This window comes from Boleophthalmus pectinirostris, unplaced genomic scaffold (genome assembly GCF_026225935.1).
Source record: "Boleophthalmus pectinirostris isolate CB_2022bp ecotype Guang Dong unplaced genomic scaffold, ASM2622593v1 HiC_scaffold_8, whole genome shotgun sequence".
In the NCBI taxonomy this organism is placed as follows: Eukaryota; Metazoa; Chordata; class Actinopteri; order Gobiiformes; family Gobiidae; genus Boleophthalmus; species Boleophthalmus pectinirostris.
Window position 1 is genome coordinate 39,641,837 of NW_026571515.1, and position 18,329 is coordinate 39,660,165.

The 18,329-nt window shown below is 39.5% G+C and overlaps 1 protein-coding gene across 1 annotated transcript; it reads left to right on the forward strand.

Annotated features, from left to right (window-relative positions):
- Positions 1-921: 921 nt before the first annotated feature.
- mul1b (mitochondrial E3 ubiquitin protein ligase 1b) lies at positions 922-15,477 on the forward strand. The gene is made up of 5 exons (XM_020932222.2): positions 922-998; positions 2,914-3,043; positions 3,719-3,806; positions 3,891-4,011; positions 11,496-15,477. The coding sequence occupies exons 2-5, from the start codon at positions 2,924-2,926 to the stop codon at positions 12,223-12,225; spliced, it is 1,059 nt and encodes a 352-aa protein (XP_020787881.1). The 5' UTR covers positions 922-998; positions 2,914-2,923; the 3' UTR covers positions 12,226-15,477.
- The last annotated feature ends 2,852 nt before the right edge of the window (positions 15,478-18,329 follow it).

The following is an 18,329-nucleotide window of genomic DNA, read 5'->3' on the forward strand; positions in this document are numbered from 1 at the left end:
AGTGAAACATCAACATAAGAAAATAATTCTCACAATCTGCTGGGACAAGGGACACAGGACTCAAAACTGGGACTGTCCCGGGTAAATAGGGACTGTCCTAATTAAAAGTGACCAGTAACTATAGTCCTTTTTTTATTGTAAACTTTGTCTTTGTGCCTGCGTACTGCCATGATCACAGGTGGAGCAGTGTGGCGCTCTTGTTATGGCCACAGGCCTTAGCTCTAATTTGTTTGTGTGATTTTTGCCGACTTCTCCTGATTCCTGCTGCAGGAGCTCTGGTTCGTGACTGGTGGGCAAGTCTATGCCCACCTCACCTGCAGCCACCACTCCATACTTAAGGAGATTACCAGCACCTGTTCGGGGCTGCTGGCCTTGGTGGCCAATATGCCATTTTGTTTTGTGTGTGTGTGTTTGTGAGTTCAGTTTAGTTCAGTTTAGTTCAGTTCAGTTTTTGTTTGTGTGTGTGTGTTTGTGAGTTCAGTTTAGTTCAGTTTAGTTCAGTTCAGTTTTGTTTTGTGTGTGTGTGTTTATGAGTTCAGTTCAGTTCAGTTCAGTTTTGTTTTGTGCCTTTATTGATTTGGTCACTCGATTCTGTTTGTGGGTTTATGTAGTTTAATTTGGGGAACTTGTGTTATAGTTTAGTGTGTGTCCCTTAATTTTACCACTCGTTATTTTGTAAGTCTACGTGACCCCTTTTGTGGCACAAAACCCGTTGTCTGTAGTGTTGTTTCTTAGTTTGGGTTATTTTCTGTATATTTTAGTCTCTTTTGTTAATTTACCTTTACATTCCTGTTAATTAAACATTATTTAATTTATTCCATTTTACATCTTGGTTTTATTTTTGTTACTTCTCTCACCCCAATGAGCTGGGTCGTAACAGCTCTAAGTCTTGTACAACAGTGCCCTCTGCTGGCGGAACAGGAGTAACACATGCGCCGCTCTTCTGACATGTTTTGAAGTGAGCTCCGGAAGCTAACAGCAATACAAGCACATCCACGGTATTTATCTGCATTTTACGGACTTTTCCAGTAACTTTTCCAGTTTGTATAAATCATAAGACATTTGTGTTTTAGCAATCTTGTCTACCGTTGCCTCGATTAATCGGTTTGGTAAAACATGCTAACAGGCTATTTAGCGTAACAGCACCGAGCTAAGGAAGCTAAGAGAATGCTAACGGCTAAGGACGAGTGACAGATCAGTGAACTTCTCCTGAACTACAAAAGATCGGCAGTGTTGGGGAGTAACGTAATCAGAGTACAAATTATGAGTAACTGTATTCAGTTACAGTTACTGTTTCAGTGAGTGGTAACTGGGTTACAGTTACTTTGTTGAAATAAATGGATTACACAGAGGTATTTTCCTGTTTTTGGTAATTCCACTCATTGCCGGGAACTAAACCAGGTCTGTATGTAATCTGTAATCTGTAATCTGTAGGGGAATACATTTTAAAAGTCACCTTCCCAACTCTGCAGATCGGGATGCACATTTAAGAAGCTGGAAGGTTAGACAGAAATAGAAAATGTAAATAAAGCCATGTTACAACTAAGTTAAGTATAGTTACGGTTTAAGTAGATGTGAGTTAGTTTGGTTAACATATATTTAAAACTAGAGTAAAATGCAGAACTTCCTTCAGTCATATTGTTCATTTTTTACAATTGTTTGTTTGTTTGTTTGTTTAAAGATCTGCACCTGACTTGACACTGATGCATGTCCAGATTATTTTTAGAGCATGGTAAAGTCTGATGGGCAGAGGCACATAAGAAAACAAAGCAATATACCAAAACAGAGCATAAAACAGGTCAAAACTATTATTACAATTACAGCAGCAATTATGTTGCGTACTTAGGGTGACCAGACGTCCCTCTTTACCCGGGACAGTCCCAGATTTGAGCCCTGTGTCCCCTGTCCCGGCAGATTTATCCAAAATTACTAATTTGTCCCAGTTTTATACAAAAAAATGTCCCAGGTGTCCCTATTTTTGACCAATCTAATGCCTGCCAACAGTAAAGAGAGGCCTAAACTGTCATTGGTTTAGACAAAATATAGAAAAGTTTCTTTATAATGGCCTAAACATAAAGAAAATGTGACTATACTGACATTAGTGCCGAGTGCAGAACAGTTTTCCTTAATTACGCACTTGTTTCACAATTGTATTATTACCAACCACCCCAAACCAGGGATGTCCCAGTTTTTTATTTTGAAAATCTGGTCACCGTAGGTCAGAGGCACATGAGCAGTATACTAAAACAGATTATAAAACCGGTCGAAAAAACAATTATTACAATCACAACAATTATGTTGTGTACTCCTCAAATTAATTGAATTTACTAAATATTTGATGACAATTACTATACCACAGGGGTCTCCAAATAAGGCATTTTTGAATTCTGATATTGTGGATAATAAGTAAAATTATGTAAATTATTATGATGCCTGACTTGGTGCACTGATAAACAGATAATAGTTAATATAGTTTTTTAGGCATCTAACTGTTCCAAATCTAAGGCTTGTTGTGGCTCTTATTTTTACGCTTATATTTTGTGACTGCTGAAAGTGGGAGCTCTCTGGCATTTAAAGGTAGCTCACTGGAGAAAAAAGTTGGGGACCCCTGCTATACTACATGCACCTTTTGTAGAAATGTAGTAAGATAGTACATGTGTAGTAATTTTCATGCACAAAATAATAGTGCCTTCTTTATTTTGGCTTTATCTTATTAGAATAAAGCTCCAAATGAAACTGTTCAGGAAAGCTCAAATTGTGTCCTGTTAATTAGACTTTTTGCAAAATCCCTACTTGCTCAAATTAGTATCTAGTTATGATATTAGTCTCTCCTCTAGACTATTCTACTTGCACATAATTTTTAAAAACTCTCACTTTTATTGTATTATGTCTTTTTTTTTTCTTGTGTTGCAGCTGCGTCAGGATGGACTTGGGCAGTCAGACGTCCACAGTTCAGTTGGTGCTTTTGGCCTCGAGCTCGGCCCTCACTGCTCTGTTCTATTCGATCTACAAGAACAGAGCCACCACCGCCAACAGACTCAAGGTCAGACCAGTCCCAAATCATATCGCAGTGTTTGTGTGTAGGTGGAGTAACAGGTTATATCTAATCACACATTTGGGTAAAAGTACCACTAACCGAGCTTTTTCATTCATTCATTTGCATTTTTAAGCATTTTTTGTGTAAATATTGAAACTTATTTGATTCAGATGGACACATTTTTACATTGGGCCACCATACCGAATAAGCTTTGGAACATATGGCCCCCTGGGTTAAGGGTTGAGGTTAAAATGTCACAAAAAAAGTGAGCTAAAATGTACCACAGAAATGTAGATGTATCACTTTACTGAAGTTGATACTGATTCTGATCTTTTTGCAGCTTTTAGATAACTTTGTTGTGTCATCATGCATCAGTCAGCTCAGTGTTGAAGCAGTTTGAGAATTCTAAATACTAAATTTAGTGTAGCTGTCCATTGTGAAGTATTCATTTATCATTATAGTGTGATGGACTAGAAGTGATCCAGCAGCTTAGTCAGGATTTTCTGGTTTTTCATTTCGTTCTGATTTCTAACTGATTTCCAACTGTCCTTTTTTCCCCCCTCATGAGCTATATACACTTTATTCTAATTTTATACATCATCAATTGAATTAATTCATGAAAGAGATGATTTTTTTTTTTACACTAAAATGATTTCTAACCTGTCTCCTACGTTTTTACAGGAAGCGAAAAAAGTGTCCATCGACCAGGACCTGAACGAGCTCCTGTCTGAGACCCCGGGGAGATGCGTCCCTTATGCCGTTATAGAAGGTGAGCGCGGCGCCTCAAGTGTCGGAGATGAGCTTGTTTTTCGATTGTAACAGGTCTTATAATAAGTTATTTGTTCCATCTCAGGTGCGGTGAAAGCTGTGAATGAAACCCTGAGCAGTCAGTTTGTCGATAACTGCAAAGGTGTGATCGAGCGCCTCACACTGAAGGAGAAGAAGATGGTCTGGAATCGCACCACTCACCTCTGGTACTAACTCCTTTGACTGCACTTTAAAGAACTACAGACTGCATCAACCAGCACGGTTTAGGTCACAGTGCACATTAGACATAAAGAGAGAGACATAAAAAGCTAATAAAAACAAGATATAAAGATGTTACGCATCAGATTATAACCAAATAGAGCTTTTTCACAACAGCTGGAAGTGCCGCCCTGTAGGACTGCAGAACTTCTGGTTAATGGTTTTCTACGGCCAAATGTCTGTGGATATGTTCTGTGTATTCTCCACCAGGTAGCATTAGAGAACTACTGAGCTAAACTAAGTCTAAGTTTACACTGAAATGTATCACTATATTGGAAACGATCTGCGTCCAGACACGTTGTTTCTGTGTCCACAAGCCTTCCTTGAGCATATTTGTTTACATTTTACAGAAAGGAAACTTAAAACCGCATGGCTAATTTGCATAAACTAAGCGCTCAATGGACATATATTCTAGCTTCTTAGCGTTTTGGCGGTGAATTACTTTGCAGCGCATAGACCTACCATATTTTCCGGGCTATTAGACGCTCTGGATTATAAGACGCACTGTCATTAAATGGTCTATTTTCAAACTTTTTTTAACAAATAAACAGCATAGGATTTTAAAGGAAACACAACAGTTGGATGGGTCAGTGGGACTTTGTTCACGGTGACTCTGGGCTTTGTTCAGTTGTGGCATGTAGGGAGGGTGCTGTCTGGGACCAACGGATTGTCGACGTGTTCGCAGTGACTCAGTTCAGTTGTGGCTAGAAGTGGCACATTGCACTCGCTTTTTCGGTTCGTTCCTACGTTCCGTTCCTCGTCGGCGTGGAGTGATGAGTGTGTCTGCGGGTGTTTTTCGCTGCGCGCTCGCTGTCTGCTCCGTGTGTGTTTGTGTGTTCTGCAGGTGGTGCAGCTTTGTAGTTTACTGAAGTCGTGCTGGGACACCTGAGTGGATTTGTGTATAGGGTGCTCTGGATTGCGGGGCACGCGGTCGTTTTTTGATGGGGTTAGAGGCTTAAGAGTGCGTCCAATAGCCCGGAAAATACGGTACATCGGTGTATCAGCGTTTTCAGGCGTCCACACAGTGCTGAATCAGATCTGTACTCAGATGAATTCGTGGGAGCTGGTGGCACCAGATCGTTCTGTCTCTGGAGCTGTTTTCAGTCGGATTAATGTGGACGAACACTGCATCCACAACGAAAACGGCTCAAATACGTATTGGTGTGGATGGGGTCTAATGTAATGGTAATGAATAACGTAAATTATAATTAATTCATTAAAAGTAACGTGGTAACTCAGACTCATTCTAGAATTAAAATTAAAAATTGATTTCATTATGTAGGTGTTAGGATATATAGAGAGATTTGTGCAGTTTGAATACTAGAGATGTTCACAGTTTACATGTCCAGCATTTAAACTGCACAGATTTACGTATCTTTGTTAATATCAACATCATGAAATTGATTATTTATTTACTTTTTTTAAATTCTAGAATCAGTCTGAGTTAACAGTTTATTTTATTTGTTTTATTCATGACCATAACCTTATTTTGCTCAGTAGTTCTCTAATGCTAATTGTTTTTAAGCTTTTGTCTTTCTTATCTTAATAGTTGTGGATAAATTCTTCATGTTAGAATGTTTATCCTTTGTGGATCTTGTTGGTTGAAGATTTGGTGATGGGGCAGATTTATGAAGCTGGTGGAGAATACGCCAGACATTTCCACAGATATGTTGCCATAAAAAAACATTGACCGGAAGTTCCACACACATCCTACTGGGCCGGACTTCCAGCCATTGTGAAAAAGCTCTGTAGCTAGTTTCCATTTGCAGTCCCTTGTAGATCATCTCTGTCTGCATAGAGCAAGTTATGTGATATAATAAGTCTAAAAAGTATTAATCTCTCTGTGAAACTTTAGTTGATTAGTGAATGAAGTAACAAATAAAAATTAAAGCCGTGCGCGGCGATGGTGGCCCTCGCCCCGGGCGCGCACCGCCCCCCCCTGGCGAATGCCGGGGACTCGCGACCGCCCCGACACACATTATTCTAGAGGCAAAAGTGTAAAACTAGGGCATAGGTCTTACTGACTTTTATGATGAGGAGTACGTCAGTGAATGTTTTGGCAAAGTTTTACAAATGAATGTAAAACAAATTTTATGTCACACAATAATAAATTGTGTGCATTCATATAGGTGGCGCTGTATCCCTGATAACTGTATTTGACATATCAATGGAATAAGGGTCATGTAGTGTATAACTGATAGAAATGTCATCACAATCGGACAAAACATGTGCATATAATAATTTTTACAATATTTTTTGGAGGATTCTCTGTGCCCCTGCTGGCCAACCGTGAAAAATACACCATGACTGTAATAGACATTTTTGCTTATAATCATGCATAGAATTTAACCCCCGACTTTGGTCCAAGTCCGATAATGTTGACATTTCATGTCTAAGGTAGGGGGCGCTATACTGTTCACCTTTCATATGTTTTATAGTTTATTATATTCAGACCAATATCCCGCATTAGTGATTCAAATTTCAGCACAATCGAACTAAGCATGTCCCTGTAATAATTTTAAAAATATTTTTGGGGGGATTCTTTGCGCCCCTACTGGCAAACCGTGAAAAATGCATCATGTCCGTAGTAGACTTTTTTGCTTGCATTCATACATAGAAATTAATCCCCAAATTTGGTACAAATCCGATAATGTTGAAATTTCATGGTAGGGGGCGCTATAGAGTTCATTTTTCATATGTTTTATATTGTATTATATTCAGGCCATGATCGGGCATTAGTGATTCAAATTTCAGCACGATCGGACTAAGCCTGTGTGTGTAATTATTTTTTAACTATTTTTTGGGGGAGTCTTTGCGCCCCTGCTGGCCAATAGTGGAAAATGCATCATGTCCGTAATAGACTTTTTTGCTTGTAATCATACATAGAATTTATGTCCCGAATTTGGTACTAATCCGATAATGTTGACGTTTCACGTCTATGCTAGGGGGCGCTATAGAGTTCACTTTTATTAAATTTCATATTTCATCACATTCATACCAGCATCACGCAATTGTGATTTGAATTTGAGTTCTCTAGGACAATGCCTGTGGCCGTGACAGGTCACCAAAGAAACAGGAAATGAAGGCATTTTTCGGCGGCGTGCTACGGGGGAGGAGTATCCCCAAAAAAGTTGAAAATTTCTGTGAGTTTATGTCTGTAGATGTGACATGTCAAATCTGAGCTCATTTGGACCAAACCCCGGGGACTTGAATCTTTTTGTAGACCCCCAAGTCAAAACGGCGGCGAATGTTTGATCCAATATGGCCGACTTCCTGTTCGTCATAGGGGTGCAGAATGATTGACTTTTTTGCTTGTAATCATGCATAGAATTTAATCCCCAAATTTGGTGCTAATCTGATAATGTTGACATTTCATGTCAATGGTAGGGGGCGCTATAGTGTTCGCACTTCATATGTTTTATAGTGTTTTATATTCAGGCTGAGATCACACATTAGTGATTCAAATTTCAGCACGATCCAATTAAACATGGGCATGTAATCATTTTTTAACTATTTTTGGGGGAGTCTTTGCGCCCCTGCTGGCCAGTGGTGGAAAATGCATCATGTCCGTAATAGACTTTTTTGCTTGTAATCATACATAGAATTTATGTCCCGAATTTGGTACTAATCCGATAATGTTGACGTTTCACGTCTATGCTAGGGGGCGCTATAGAGTTCACTTTTATTAAATTTCATATTTCATCACATTCAGGCCTGGATCACGCAATTGTGATTTGAATTTGAGTTCTCTAGGACAATGCCTGTGGCCGTGACAGGTCACAGAAAAAACAGGAAATGAAGGCGTTATTCGCCGGCGTGCTACGGGCGAACCGTAAGGAGTATCCCAAAAACATGGAAGATTTGAGTGAAGCTATGTCTGTACAGAGGAAATATACCCTTGACCTTAAACCATGACCTTAAACTAAAGAACTGTGGTCTTCGTGTGATAAAGAGTAGAGGGGTGTGCAAAAATATTGAAATATCGATATATCGTATCGTTTAATGTGATGACACAGTATCGATATTGTGGGCTGCTCTATCGATATATCACCAAGAGTATTTTTGGTTTATTTTACTAAATGATTTTGTTACAGCTACAGTTTCGTTGTTTGTTTAGTGGAAGGAAACTCGTTTGACATTTTCGCTGTTTTGAGGATTAAAATGTTTGTGTTTCATATGAACTTTGCACAAGAAGTGGTTTAACAAAGATTTTCCATGATTTAGCCTTTATTTTTTACTGAACCGTATCGAATCGAAAGCGCACTGTATCGAGGTTTGTCTCATATCAGTGACTTCTTAACAACACTCGGCCTCAGTCAACAGGGAAACGTGGCTCTTGCCCCGTCTGGGAGTATGACATCATCACATTCTAGAACCTGAAAACCTCCCGGTTCCATCAGGTTCACGGCGCCGATGACATCATACATGTAAAGTTCCATAAAGCCTTGTTACCATGGCAACTCCGGAACTCAAAGCTAAACTTCAAAGCTTTGTGGGCTTTAACTCAAAGCTTTGTTTGGCCTCGGGGAGATTATAAGAGTAGGCAAATCGCAAATCACAAATCGAAAATCACATATCGCTTAACGGAAAAGGCACATTTAGCTGAGCTTGACACAGAGCAAATCGTACAAAGATTTCAAACAGTAGACTTCACAGAGGAGACTTTACAGAGTAGATTTCACAGAGTAGGTCGCACTTTTTATCTGCGTAACAGTAAGTACAGCAACACTTACAAAACAACTCAATTATAAAACAAAAATGGCCAGAAATAACAGAGGAAATATACCCTTGACCTTAAACCATGACCTTAAACTAAAGAACTGTGGTCTTCGTGTGATAAAGAGCAGAGGGGTGTGCAAAAATTTTGAAATATCGATATATCGTATCGTTTAATGTGATGACACAGTATCGATATTGTGGGCTGCTCTATCGATATATCACCAAGAGTATTTTTGGTTTATTTTACTAAATGATTTTGTTACAGCTACAGTTTCGTTGTTTGTTTAGTGGAAGGAAACTCGTTTGACATTTTCGCTGTTTTGAGGATTAAAATGTTTGTGTTTCATATGAACTTTGCACAAGAAGTGGTTTAACAAAGATTTTCCATGATTTAGCCTTTATTTTTTACTGAACCGTATCGAATCGAAAGCGCACTGTATCGAGGTTTGTCTCATATCAGTGACTTCTTAACAACACTCGGCCTCAGTCAACAGGGAAACGTGGCTCTTGCCCCGTCTGGGAGTATGACATCATCACATTCTAGAACCTGAAAACCTCCCGGTTCCATCAGGTTCACGGCGCCGATGACATCATACATGTAAAGTTCCATAAAGCCTTGTTACCATGGCAACTCCGGAACTCAAAGCTAAACTTCAAAGCTAACTTTGTTAGTGGCGAGGGCCAATAAGGCTCATGAGTATGTGGTAATGGTTCAAATCTGATCATTACTGAGAAATTTGTTTTCATCAAGAAAAAGACATGTAATCAAATAATTGCAAAATATAAGTTTATTTCATTCCAGGCAAAACTATAACATCTCCACAGTAAGAAGCAGGTGGCAGACCTTTGCTCAGAAAGATTACATAGTGCACTGTTAGGTTTGTTATTTGAGTTTTTGTGTCTGATTAGATTTGGTTATATTGTATTTCTCAAACAGGGCAGCATAAAGTGATTGAAGCAGCTGCAGAGTTGTGTGAGAGTGTTCCATAAATACCCAGGTTCACATGCGGCGTGAGGGTCAGGCTAAAACCACAGGGCGAGACGGTCTGGCCCTGCGCCCGGTCACCCCAGGGTGCCCCTCCGTATGCCCGCGTCACATGACTCATTTAACAGTGACTCATTAGAAATGAAGAAACGTGATACAAATATTAGATGAAATGGTTTACAGTGTATGGTCAATGTGTAACTACACTAACTTCACTGTTCATATGTGGTAATAGTAACATAACATAATATCTGTTTAAAAGTTTAAAAGCAGCAATATTTTACTGCTACTACTATAATACTACTAAACTCTGATACTTTTAGTTGTCATATATTGAGGACACATCATAAAGAGAGCTCTTTTGGGTTTAGTACGAGTTGGTTTTAGTGGTAGGATCTAGCAACCCTGAGTGAAGAGTTCATTCTGTCATCTGACTGAAAATGTACTTGAAAGTAATTAGATGTATTTATTTATTTATTTAGTCTTTACAGAGTTAAAGACTATTCTTCCTGGGGTCCAAATTAGAATCTAATTTACAATAAAACATTACATTATAGAAGTATAAAAGTGAACACATAACACAGTCCTGTTACTTTGCACAATACATCATAAACATAATATAGCCATAAAATATCCAGTCATTTGAAATGAATATATATTGACTTCATGCCTGTGAACAGTTACGGTTTGGGGGAGTGTGTTCCAAAGCACTATCACTCTGTACATAACAGTTCCTTTCAGGGCATTAGTCCCGGGCAGTGGACATGAAAAATGTCCCTCAGAAGCATGTCTTGAGTTAAAACCATGCTGATCACTAGAGGGCAGTAACTGTGCAAACAGGTTCAGTGGACTTTGTAAAGCAGACAGATTATTTGTTTATCAGTACAGTGGATGTGTGTACAGCCTGAGTGCAGAAAGCACCACTGTCTGTGTGGTGAACATGAATTTGCAACACTAACGAGCATTTTGTTCAGCACTAAAACAGTTTATTACCGTGTGATAAAATCAGTTCTGATGCTAAATGAACTTTAGTGAGTCTTAATGACCTGCATGTGTTAAATGCAGGTGAGGGAGTAAATGACAAAGAAATGTCTCAAACTTCAGTAGCTGGACATCCACTCATACATGATCCATACACCTATTCCCGCCCCCGAGAGAGTCTGAAATCTACTGAAATCCTACAAGACACTAACATGACACCAGACATGACAGTGGCTCTTTCTGCAGGATACATGCTCAGTAGAGCGAAGTGATGTGGTCTGATAATCTCTACACATTTTTACCAAACAAAATAAGGCTACAGCTGACTGCACACTAAACCAGGATTGCCTCTAAATAAGATAAATAATAAATAAACACATTCACCGTTTATAACATGCAAATTCAACATGCTCGTGCTTTTATTGCATGAAAAATATGTCATCTGTATCTCCACTGACATACCAGACTGGAACATTTCTGGCAGGACAATTACTCCAAGGAGACAAGCAGACCAGAGAACTTAACACGTAGTTCACCTTCGTAGATAATATTTATTCAGCACATTGTGAACTCAATAAAAAATCTATTTATGTTGTTGATGCTTTTAATCATTTGGCCTTTGTGTCACTGTAAACTGTTGTGTTTATAAATTAAAAAGTAATAATGCAGTTTAAAAAAAAAAAAAGAAATTCTCCATCACGTTTAAATAAATACATCTTTAAGTTTATTTCTCTTTTCTTCTTGCAGGAACCACACAGAGAAAGTCATCCACCAGCGCACCAACTCCGTCCCGTTCGCCATCGGCTCCCTGGACGACAGCGTCTCAGTCTGTGTGCGGGTCGTGCGCCCCCTGGAGGCCTCTGAGCTCGAACTAGAGACCACCTACGAAAACTTCCACCCCGCCGTTCAGTCCATCACCAGCACTATCGGCCATTTTATCAGCGGAGAACGTCCCAAAGGCATTCACGAGGTAGAGGAGATGCTACGAATCGGGGACAGCATCACTGGAGTCGGCGAGCTCGTTCTTGACAACAACCTTATCAAGCTACAACCACCTAAAGAACACTACTGCTACTTCCTTAGCCACTTGGATTACGACGCATTACTGAGAAAACAAGAAAGTAGCGTTAGAATGTGGAAAATTATCACGATTATCTTCGGTATGGCAGCCTGCTCGACCCTGGTCTATATCTTGTGGAAGAAATTTGCTCATTATCGGCAGAAAAAGCGCGAAAGGGGTTTGATGGAGGAGTTCGAGGCGCAGCAGAGACAGAGGATACAAGATCTGAACTTGGATGACACCGCCATTTCACCCTCCAGCTGTACCGTTTGTTTAAGTCGGGAAAGAGATTGCGTTTTTCTCGAGTGCGGACACGTGTGCTCCTGTCTCCAGTGCTACGAATTTTTCCCCACACCCAAGAAGTGCCCCATATGTAGAAGACACATAGACAGAGTGGTGCCATTGTACCATAGCTAAAGAAAAAATTCTGTGTTTCCCGTTAATAGAAAAGACTACAGTGGCCTCCCCATAGTCTAGAATTCTCCCACATAGTCTAAAAAGAACATGGACTAGACTTTGGCATATTAAAAGCTCACTTTGTCGCTTCATTCATAACATAAAAAGTAACTAAACTGTTACAAAAGACTGCTGAAATATGAAGTACAGGCAATAAGTGACGTTTATAGGGCCTATATTACGCTATTTTATGTTATGTTATGTTTTCTCATCAAAAACATGCCCTTGAGTTTTATTTCATTCAAACATGTGTAAATCCTGCATATTTAGACTGGAACAGAGCATTTGGAGCTTTGGAGATGTAGACAGAATAATAATAAAGGATTACTCAAACACGCGTGAATGAAATAAAACACAACTCCAGACGCGTTTTTAATGAGATAACAACGTTCTAAAATAGCTAAACGCTCATATGAGTCAATTTTGTGTAATATAGGGCCTTTTAAACTCCACAAATTGTATGAAAGTGAAGGAAATGAAGGAAATTCTGAATATACAAAGTACAGAATGTAATTTCACAGGCCAATAATTTTAGCAGTTCTTGTCTCAGAATGCTTAGAAACAGATCAAGATTTTATATTTAATGTTTTATTTTTGTTCTGTTTTCAGGTTGAGCCGTTCACTCCCAAAGAGAAGTCAATTTGCATCTTGGAATCTGCTCGCACACAGTCACTCAAGACTGAGCAGCCTTCAGTACAAAATTTTGAAAAACTTGACCAGCTGGCAAACATATTTGGACTTGGTACTAAAAATGTTAAAGGGCTAAAAGATCTGATAGGTCATCATCAGTTTCAGAAGAGAAGGTTGAACAAGTTTGTGAAAAACTCAAGAAGTCTGTAAGGAGAACAAGTTTGGAAACCCAGATTCCTTGAATGATGATTTGGTTTACCAGATCCTTTAGCCCTGCATAATCAGACTTCCTCTTTACATTTTTGGTACCAAGTCCAGATTTGTTTGCCAGTTGGTGAAGTTTTTCCAAATTTTGCATTGAAGCTGCACAGTGTTGAGTGACTTGTCTTTAGGAGTGAACAGCACGGCTCAACCTGAAAACAGTACAAAAATAAAACATTAAATTACTAATTAAAATCTTGATCTGTTTCTATACATTCTGTGAACATTTGAGGTGATTTCAACAAAAATTGCCAAAATTATTGGTCTGCGAAATGATGTCAAATTTTCTGGGACAGCCTGTAGTTGTGCCACAAAGTCTGAACCAAAGGAACGGGAAACACTTTAGTAATGTAGACTAGTGGCTATACTAATGTAGGCAATCCTCAAAGCTATGAAACTGTATTTATAAAAGTGCTTCTCATACAACACTGTAACCCACAAAGTGCTTCACATGTAACACTGTGCACTATGTAACCGTTCTGGGGTCGTGAAGAGGGTTCCACCACACACATTCATAGATGAGAAATACACTGGATCACTATAATCTAAAACGTTCTAAATAAACTGGAGGAAGTGTGCGTGGAAAGTGAAGGCTGGATAAAGCAGAAGAAAAACGATGGATGGACTGTAATCTAAAATAAAACACCAAAAGGTTTACACACTCAACAGTGACTTTGAACAAAGCTTTGACCTCACCTAAATGTGCTTGATGTGTTGGTACCTGCCAGCATTTCACATTTTTATGGATTAAAGATAACTGGAAAATATACTAGTCTCCGGTGTTTCATAATCTTCCCAGACTCGCCGAGTTGTTAAGTGGATGACAGCATTAGCACTGAACGCTGTGTCTATTAATTATATCTCTGGGTTTCACCACTTGTCTCCATAGCGATGCTGTTACTTTACCTCCAATGTACAAATTAAACTGATCCATATGGCAATTGTTACATATACAGATACATTTTTACAGATCTGACCTGTAACTTGCCCTATGAGCTGCTTGTCCCAGTGGAGATTGATAAATTTAATGCCACACTATGGAACAATTTAGGCCAGGGGTGTCAAACTCATGTTGGTCCAGGGGCTGCGTCATTTTTCTGATAAGGGTGTCACGGTCAACAGTCAAAACGATCGTCCTTTAAGAGAGTTTGGAAAGAGACAAGTCTTCATTTGTGCTGCTCTGGTGGGAGGGGCCACGCACAGAAGCGCCGCAGAAAATTACCAATATTTTAATAGAAAATATAATTCAAATATTTTAGTAGAAAATCAGCTGAGGGCCAGATTAAAGGTCTTGGAGGGCCGGATCCAGCCCCCGGGCCGTATGTTTGACACCCCTGATCTAGGCAAAGCAATAGCATGCAGGTGGGGGACGCTTCTTCAAAAAAAGCAGCATTATGATCTATAAAGTCTTCAAAAACCTGTGTCATGTGATAGTTCTTATTTCTGTGGTTCATTTACCGATTTTTTTGGACTATAAGTCACTTCCGAGTATAAGTCGCATCAGCCAAAAAAATGCGTAATGAAGAAGAATAAAACATACATAAGTCACACTGGACTATAAGTTGCACTTTTTGGGGGAAATTTATTTTATAAAATTAGAGACCAGGAACCGACATTTCCTGTTGAAAGCACAAAGAACAACAGACTGTTAACGTCACAGTTCTTCAGATAAACTATAACATAAACAACAGAACAGAACAAGTTTACCAAACTCTCCATCTCACTCCAAATCACTAAATCCATTCAATTCTTCATCCTCGGTGTCACTGCTGAACAAGTCTGTGACCTCTGGAGGAAAACAGAGCACCGCTTCCTCTTCTGTGTAGCTGTCGTCAAACTCGGCTTCAGTTCCAGTTAGAATTATTCTGGCATTTCTGAATCTCGACAGGATGATTTCGGTGTCACTGAAGTCCAGGCTTTGTCGACCCTGAAAGTTGCATGTGTGTTCTCCATCCCCGCTTTCTGCCAGTCCCTCTCAAGTTTCTCGCTCACTTCAAACTTTCTTTCTGCTGCTCGATTACTGTTTTCATCTGAACATTTCAGTTGTTGCAGCAGGACAGAGGCTCTTTCTGTAGGAGCCATGCGCAGCACAGTGACGTGAAGTGGTGCAGGATTAATAGGAGCAGCAGATACTGACACACAAGACTAGAGCGCCCCCTTGAGGCTTCAGTGTGAACATTTTAATATATAATTTACAGGAAACATCCAAACGATGAAAAAAGTGTGACTTATAGTCCAAAAAGTACTGTATTTCTGTGGTTCATTTACAGCCTTTTTACAGATTATTGTTGTACTTACCTCAACTAAAATATTTACTGCCAACTTTCGCGCACATTTCTGACTCACTGGATTCTTAAAAATGTGAAAAACAGACCTAGTTCAATTCAATTTTAGTGTGTTTTTGCTGTGTGATCTGAAGTTAATCCTCATTTACCTTACACGTTCTGAGCGTCCTGTAAGCACTTTTCGGAGTTTCACCGTCACAGTAACACACGAATATGCTAACAGAGCATTTCCTGTTCTCTCCACAGTAACAGGCTTTATAATACAGTTGACTTTTTTTGACCTCAAGAGCTGCTTATACAATCTATCTGTACTGCATGAAAATACATGATCTGAATGCGTAAGACTTAAACTTACGTAATTACTTAAAAAAACAATAAAATATATTACAAGAGCTTTGATTTAAGGGAGAACGGAGTCACTAAATCATCTTGACAAACAATTAAATGTGTGTTATCAATATCTCTGTCAATAAAATCAACAGAGCTGTAAACAGAGCCTTATGTCAGCTGTTTTTTTGTTCTCAGCTTGTTGCTATTGGAAACAGAACGGTTTTTAATGAGCGCTGATTGGTGCTTATGTAAATATATTCTTATAAGCAAAACATGTCACTCATTCCTGCACTTGTTTTCTCGTTGTCAATCTTCTGTCACTGCATTCGGAGCTCCTGAAATACGCACCTATTTAAAATAAGTGTGGAAATGTTTTAGGAGAAGGATGTTGAATATAGCAGGCCCATATGACACTATTTTCTGTTTTTGTATTAATTAATTTATGTTGTATTAAGGATTATATCCATTTTGTATTAAGGATTTTAGGAGAGTCCTTGCCTCAAGTGGAGGAGTTCAAGTAGTATGAGTGAGGGGAGGACGGAGCGTGAGATTGACAGGTGGGCAGGTGCAGCGTCTGCAGTGATGTGGTCGCTGTATCGAACCGTTGTGGTGAAGAGGGAGCTGAGTCGAAAGGGGAAGCTCTCAATTTACCGTCAATCTTCGTTCCTCCCCTCACCTATGGTCATGAGCTCTGGGTAGTGACCGAAAGGACGAGATCGCGGATACAAGCACTCGAAATGAGTTTCCTCCGCAGGGTGGCTGGGCGCTCCCTTAGAGATAGAGTGAGGAGCTCAGTCACACGGGAGGAGCTCGGAGTAGAGCCGCTGCTCCTCCACGTCGAGAGGAGCCAGTTGAGGTGGCTCGGGCATCTGTTCCGGATGCCTCCTGGGCGCCTCCCTTGGGAGGTGTTCCAGGCATGTCCCACTGGGAAGGACCCCGGGACAGACGCTGGACACGACTGGAGGGACTATGTCTCTCGGCTGGCCTGGGAACGCCTCGGGGTCCCCCGGAGGAGCTGGAGGACGTGTCTGGGGTGAAGGAAGTCTGGGAGTCCCTGCTTAGACTGCTGCCCCCGTGACCTGGCCCCGGATAAGCTGAAGAAAATGGATGGATGGATGGATAGGATTTTTAAGTATAAGTAATATGGTAGTTAAATATTGTGGCATCATTTGGGAAATTTTAGACTGAATCTCTTACAAAGAAATGTTGTAGAGTGTGTGTTTAACTTTTACAGGGTAACCGCGGGGTCTTAAAAGTCTTAAAAAGGTCTTAAATTTCACGTTCCAAAATTAAGGCCTTAAAAAGTCTTAAATTATGTTGTCCAAGTCTTAATTTTTTTACAAAGGTCTTAAATTTCATTAACCTATTTTTTTGTTACTCAACCGGGCTGCAGTACAATGTTAAACAGAGGGAGGAAAAAAAAACATGTGAAGCTGAAGTTTGCCTAATAAAAATGCAAAAATGCATCTGTCACGATGTGTGTTTGGTAAATGTGCAGAGGCTAAATCCCACTGCAAAACCAGTAAAACAATGTAACTCCAGTTTGGAATTAAAAAAAAAAAAAAAACAGGTTTAAAAATCCTACCAACTTTCTTCACTTTTTTCGCGGTTTTGTGCAAAGTGCCTGGGGAAGTTCTCTTAAAGAAGAAGTTCTCAAACTGTGGGTGAGGTGCAGAGTGTTTCAGTGTAGCACAGTTTACTTGGCTTTGTAGTCGGTAGATTATTTTATTTTAACTTTTAACTCATTTTATAAGTAGCTCGCATGCTGAAAAGTGTGGACAAACCTGTTGTAGATATAGTATTTGGTTGTTCATTATTAAAATTGGATCAGGTGTTGTTCGCCCACATATTGGGTGCGATGTTGGTCTTAATTTTCATTTAAGTGGTCTTTAAAAGGTCTTAAATTGGGGGTAGTCAAACCTGGGGATACCCTGTTTTAAAGTGTCCATGCAATGTCTCTGGTCCTCCTCTCAAATTCTCTAAAACTTTAATTCTGAAATGGTCAGGTAAGGTCCATGTACCATTTCTTACCAATTCATTTGAATTTCAATTAAGAACGAAAAACAATAAAGTGGGAAAACAGTTTGTTATTTCATTATTCACACACGGCGAACTAAACAGCAGAACATGTGGAGCAAATAAACCACAGAGAATAAAATATCAGAACTGAAACAGGCACGGACTGTTTGTTGATTGGTGTTATTGAAATAAACTTTAAATTAAATATTGGTAATAGAGGTTTGACACTAAAACAGAATAATGAAATAACAAACTGTTTTCCCACTTTATTGTTTTTCATTTTTAATTGAAATTTAAAAGAATGGATGTCACACAGACCAGGTAAGAACGCTTTTGTCTTAAGTGTTAAAAGGAAAATCCAGACTGATGATCTCTGTATTTTTATGCTGAGGGAAATCAGTCTGCTTTCCATGCCCTCTGTTACGTCTATAAACTGTGTACAGAAGTGGTCTAAGGGAGACACCCACAGCATTAGGCTCCAGTCAAATGAAGCTCATGAGGCTAGCAGTTATAGGGGCAAATTTGAAGGCAAGTTCCATA

What these genes read in the sequence shown, in the direction of transcription:
- mul1b (XM_020932222.2), top strand. Translation starts at nt 2,924, where the DNA reads ATGGACTTGGGCAGTCAGACGTCCACAGTTCAGTTGGTGCTTTTGGCC. An exon ending in CCCTTATGCCGTTATAGAAG is followed by an intron (nt 3,807 to 3,890) that starts GTGAGCGCGGCG and finishes GTTCCATCTCAG; the next exon opens with GTGCGGTGAAAGCTGTGAAT. An exon ending in AATCGCACCACTCACCTCTG is followed by an intron (nt 4,012 to 11,495) that starts GTACTAACTCCT and finishes TTCTTCTTGCAG; the next exon opens with GAACCACACAGAGAAAGTCA.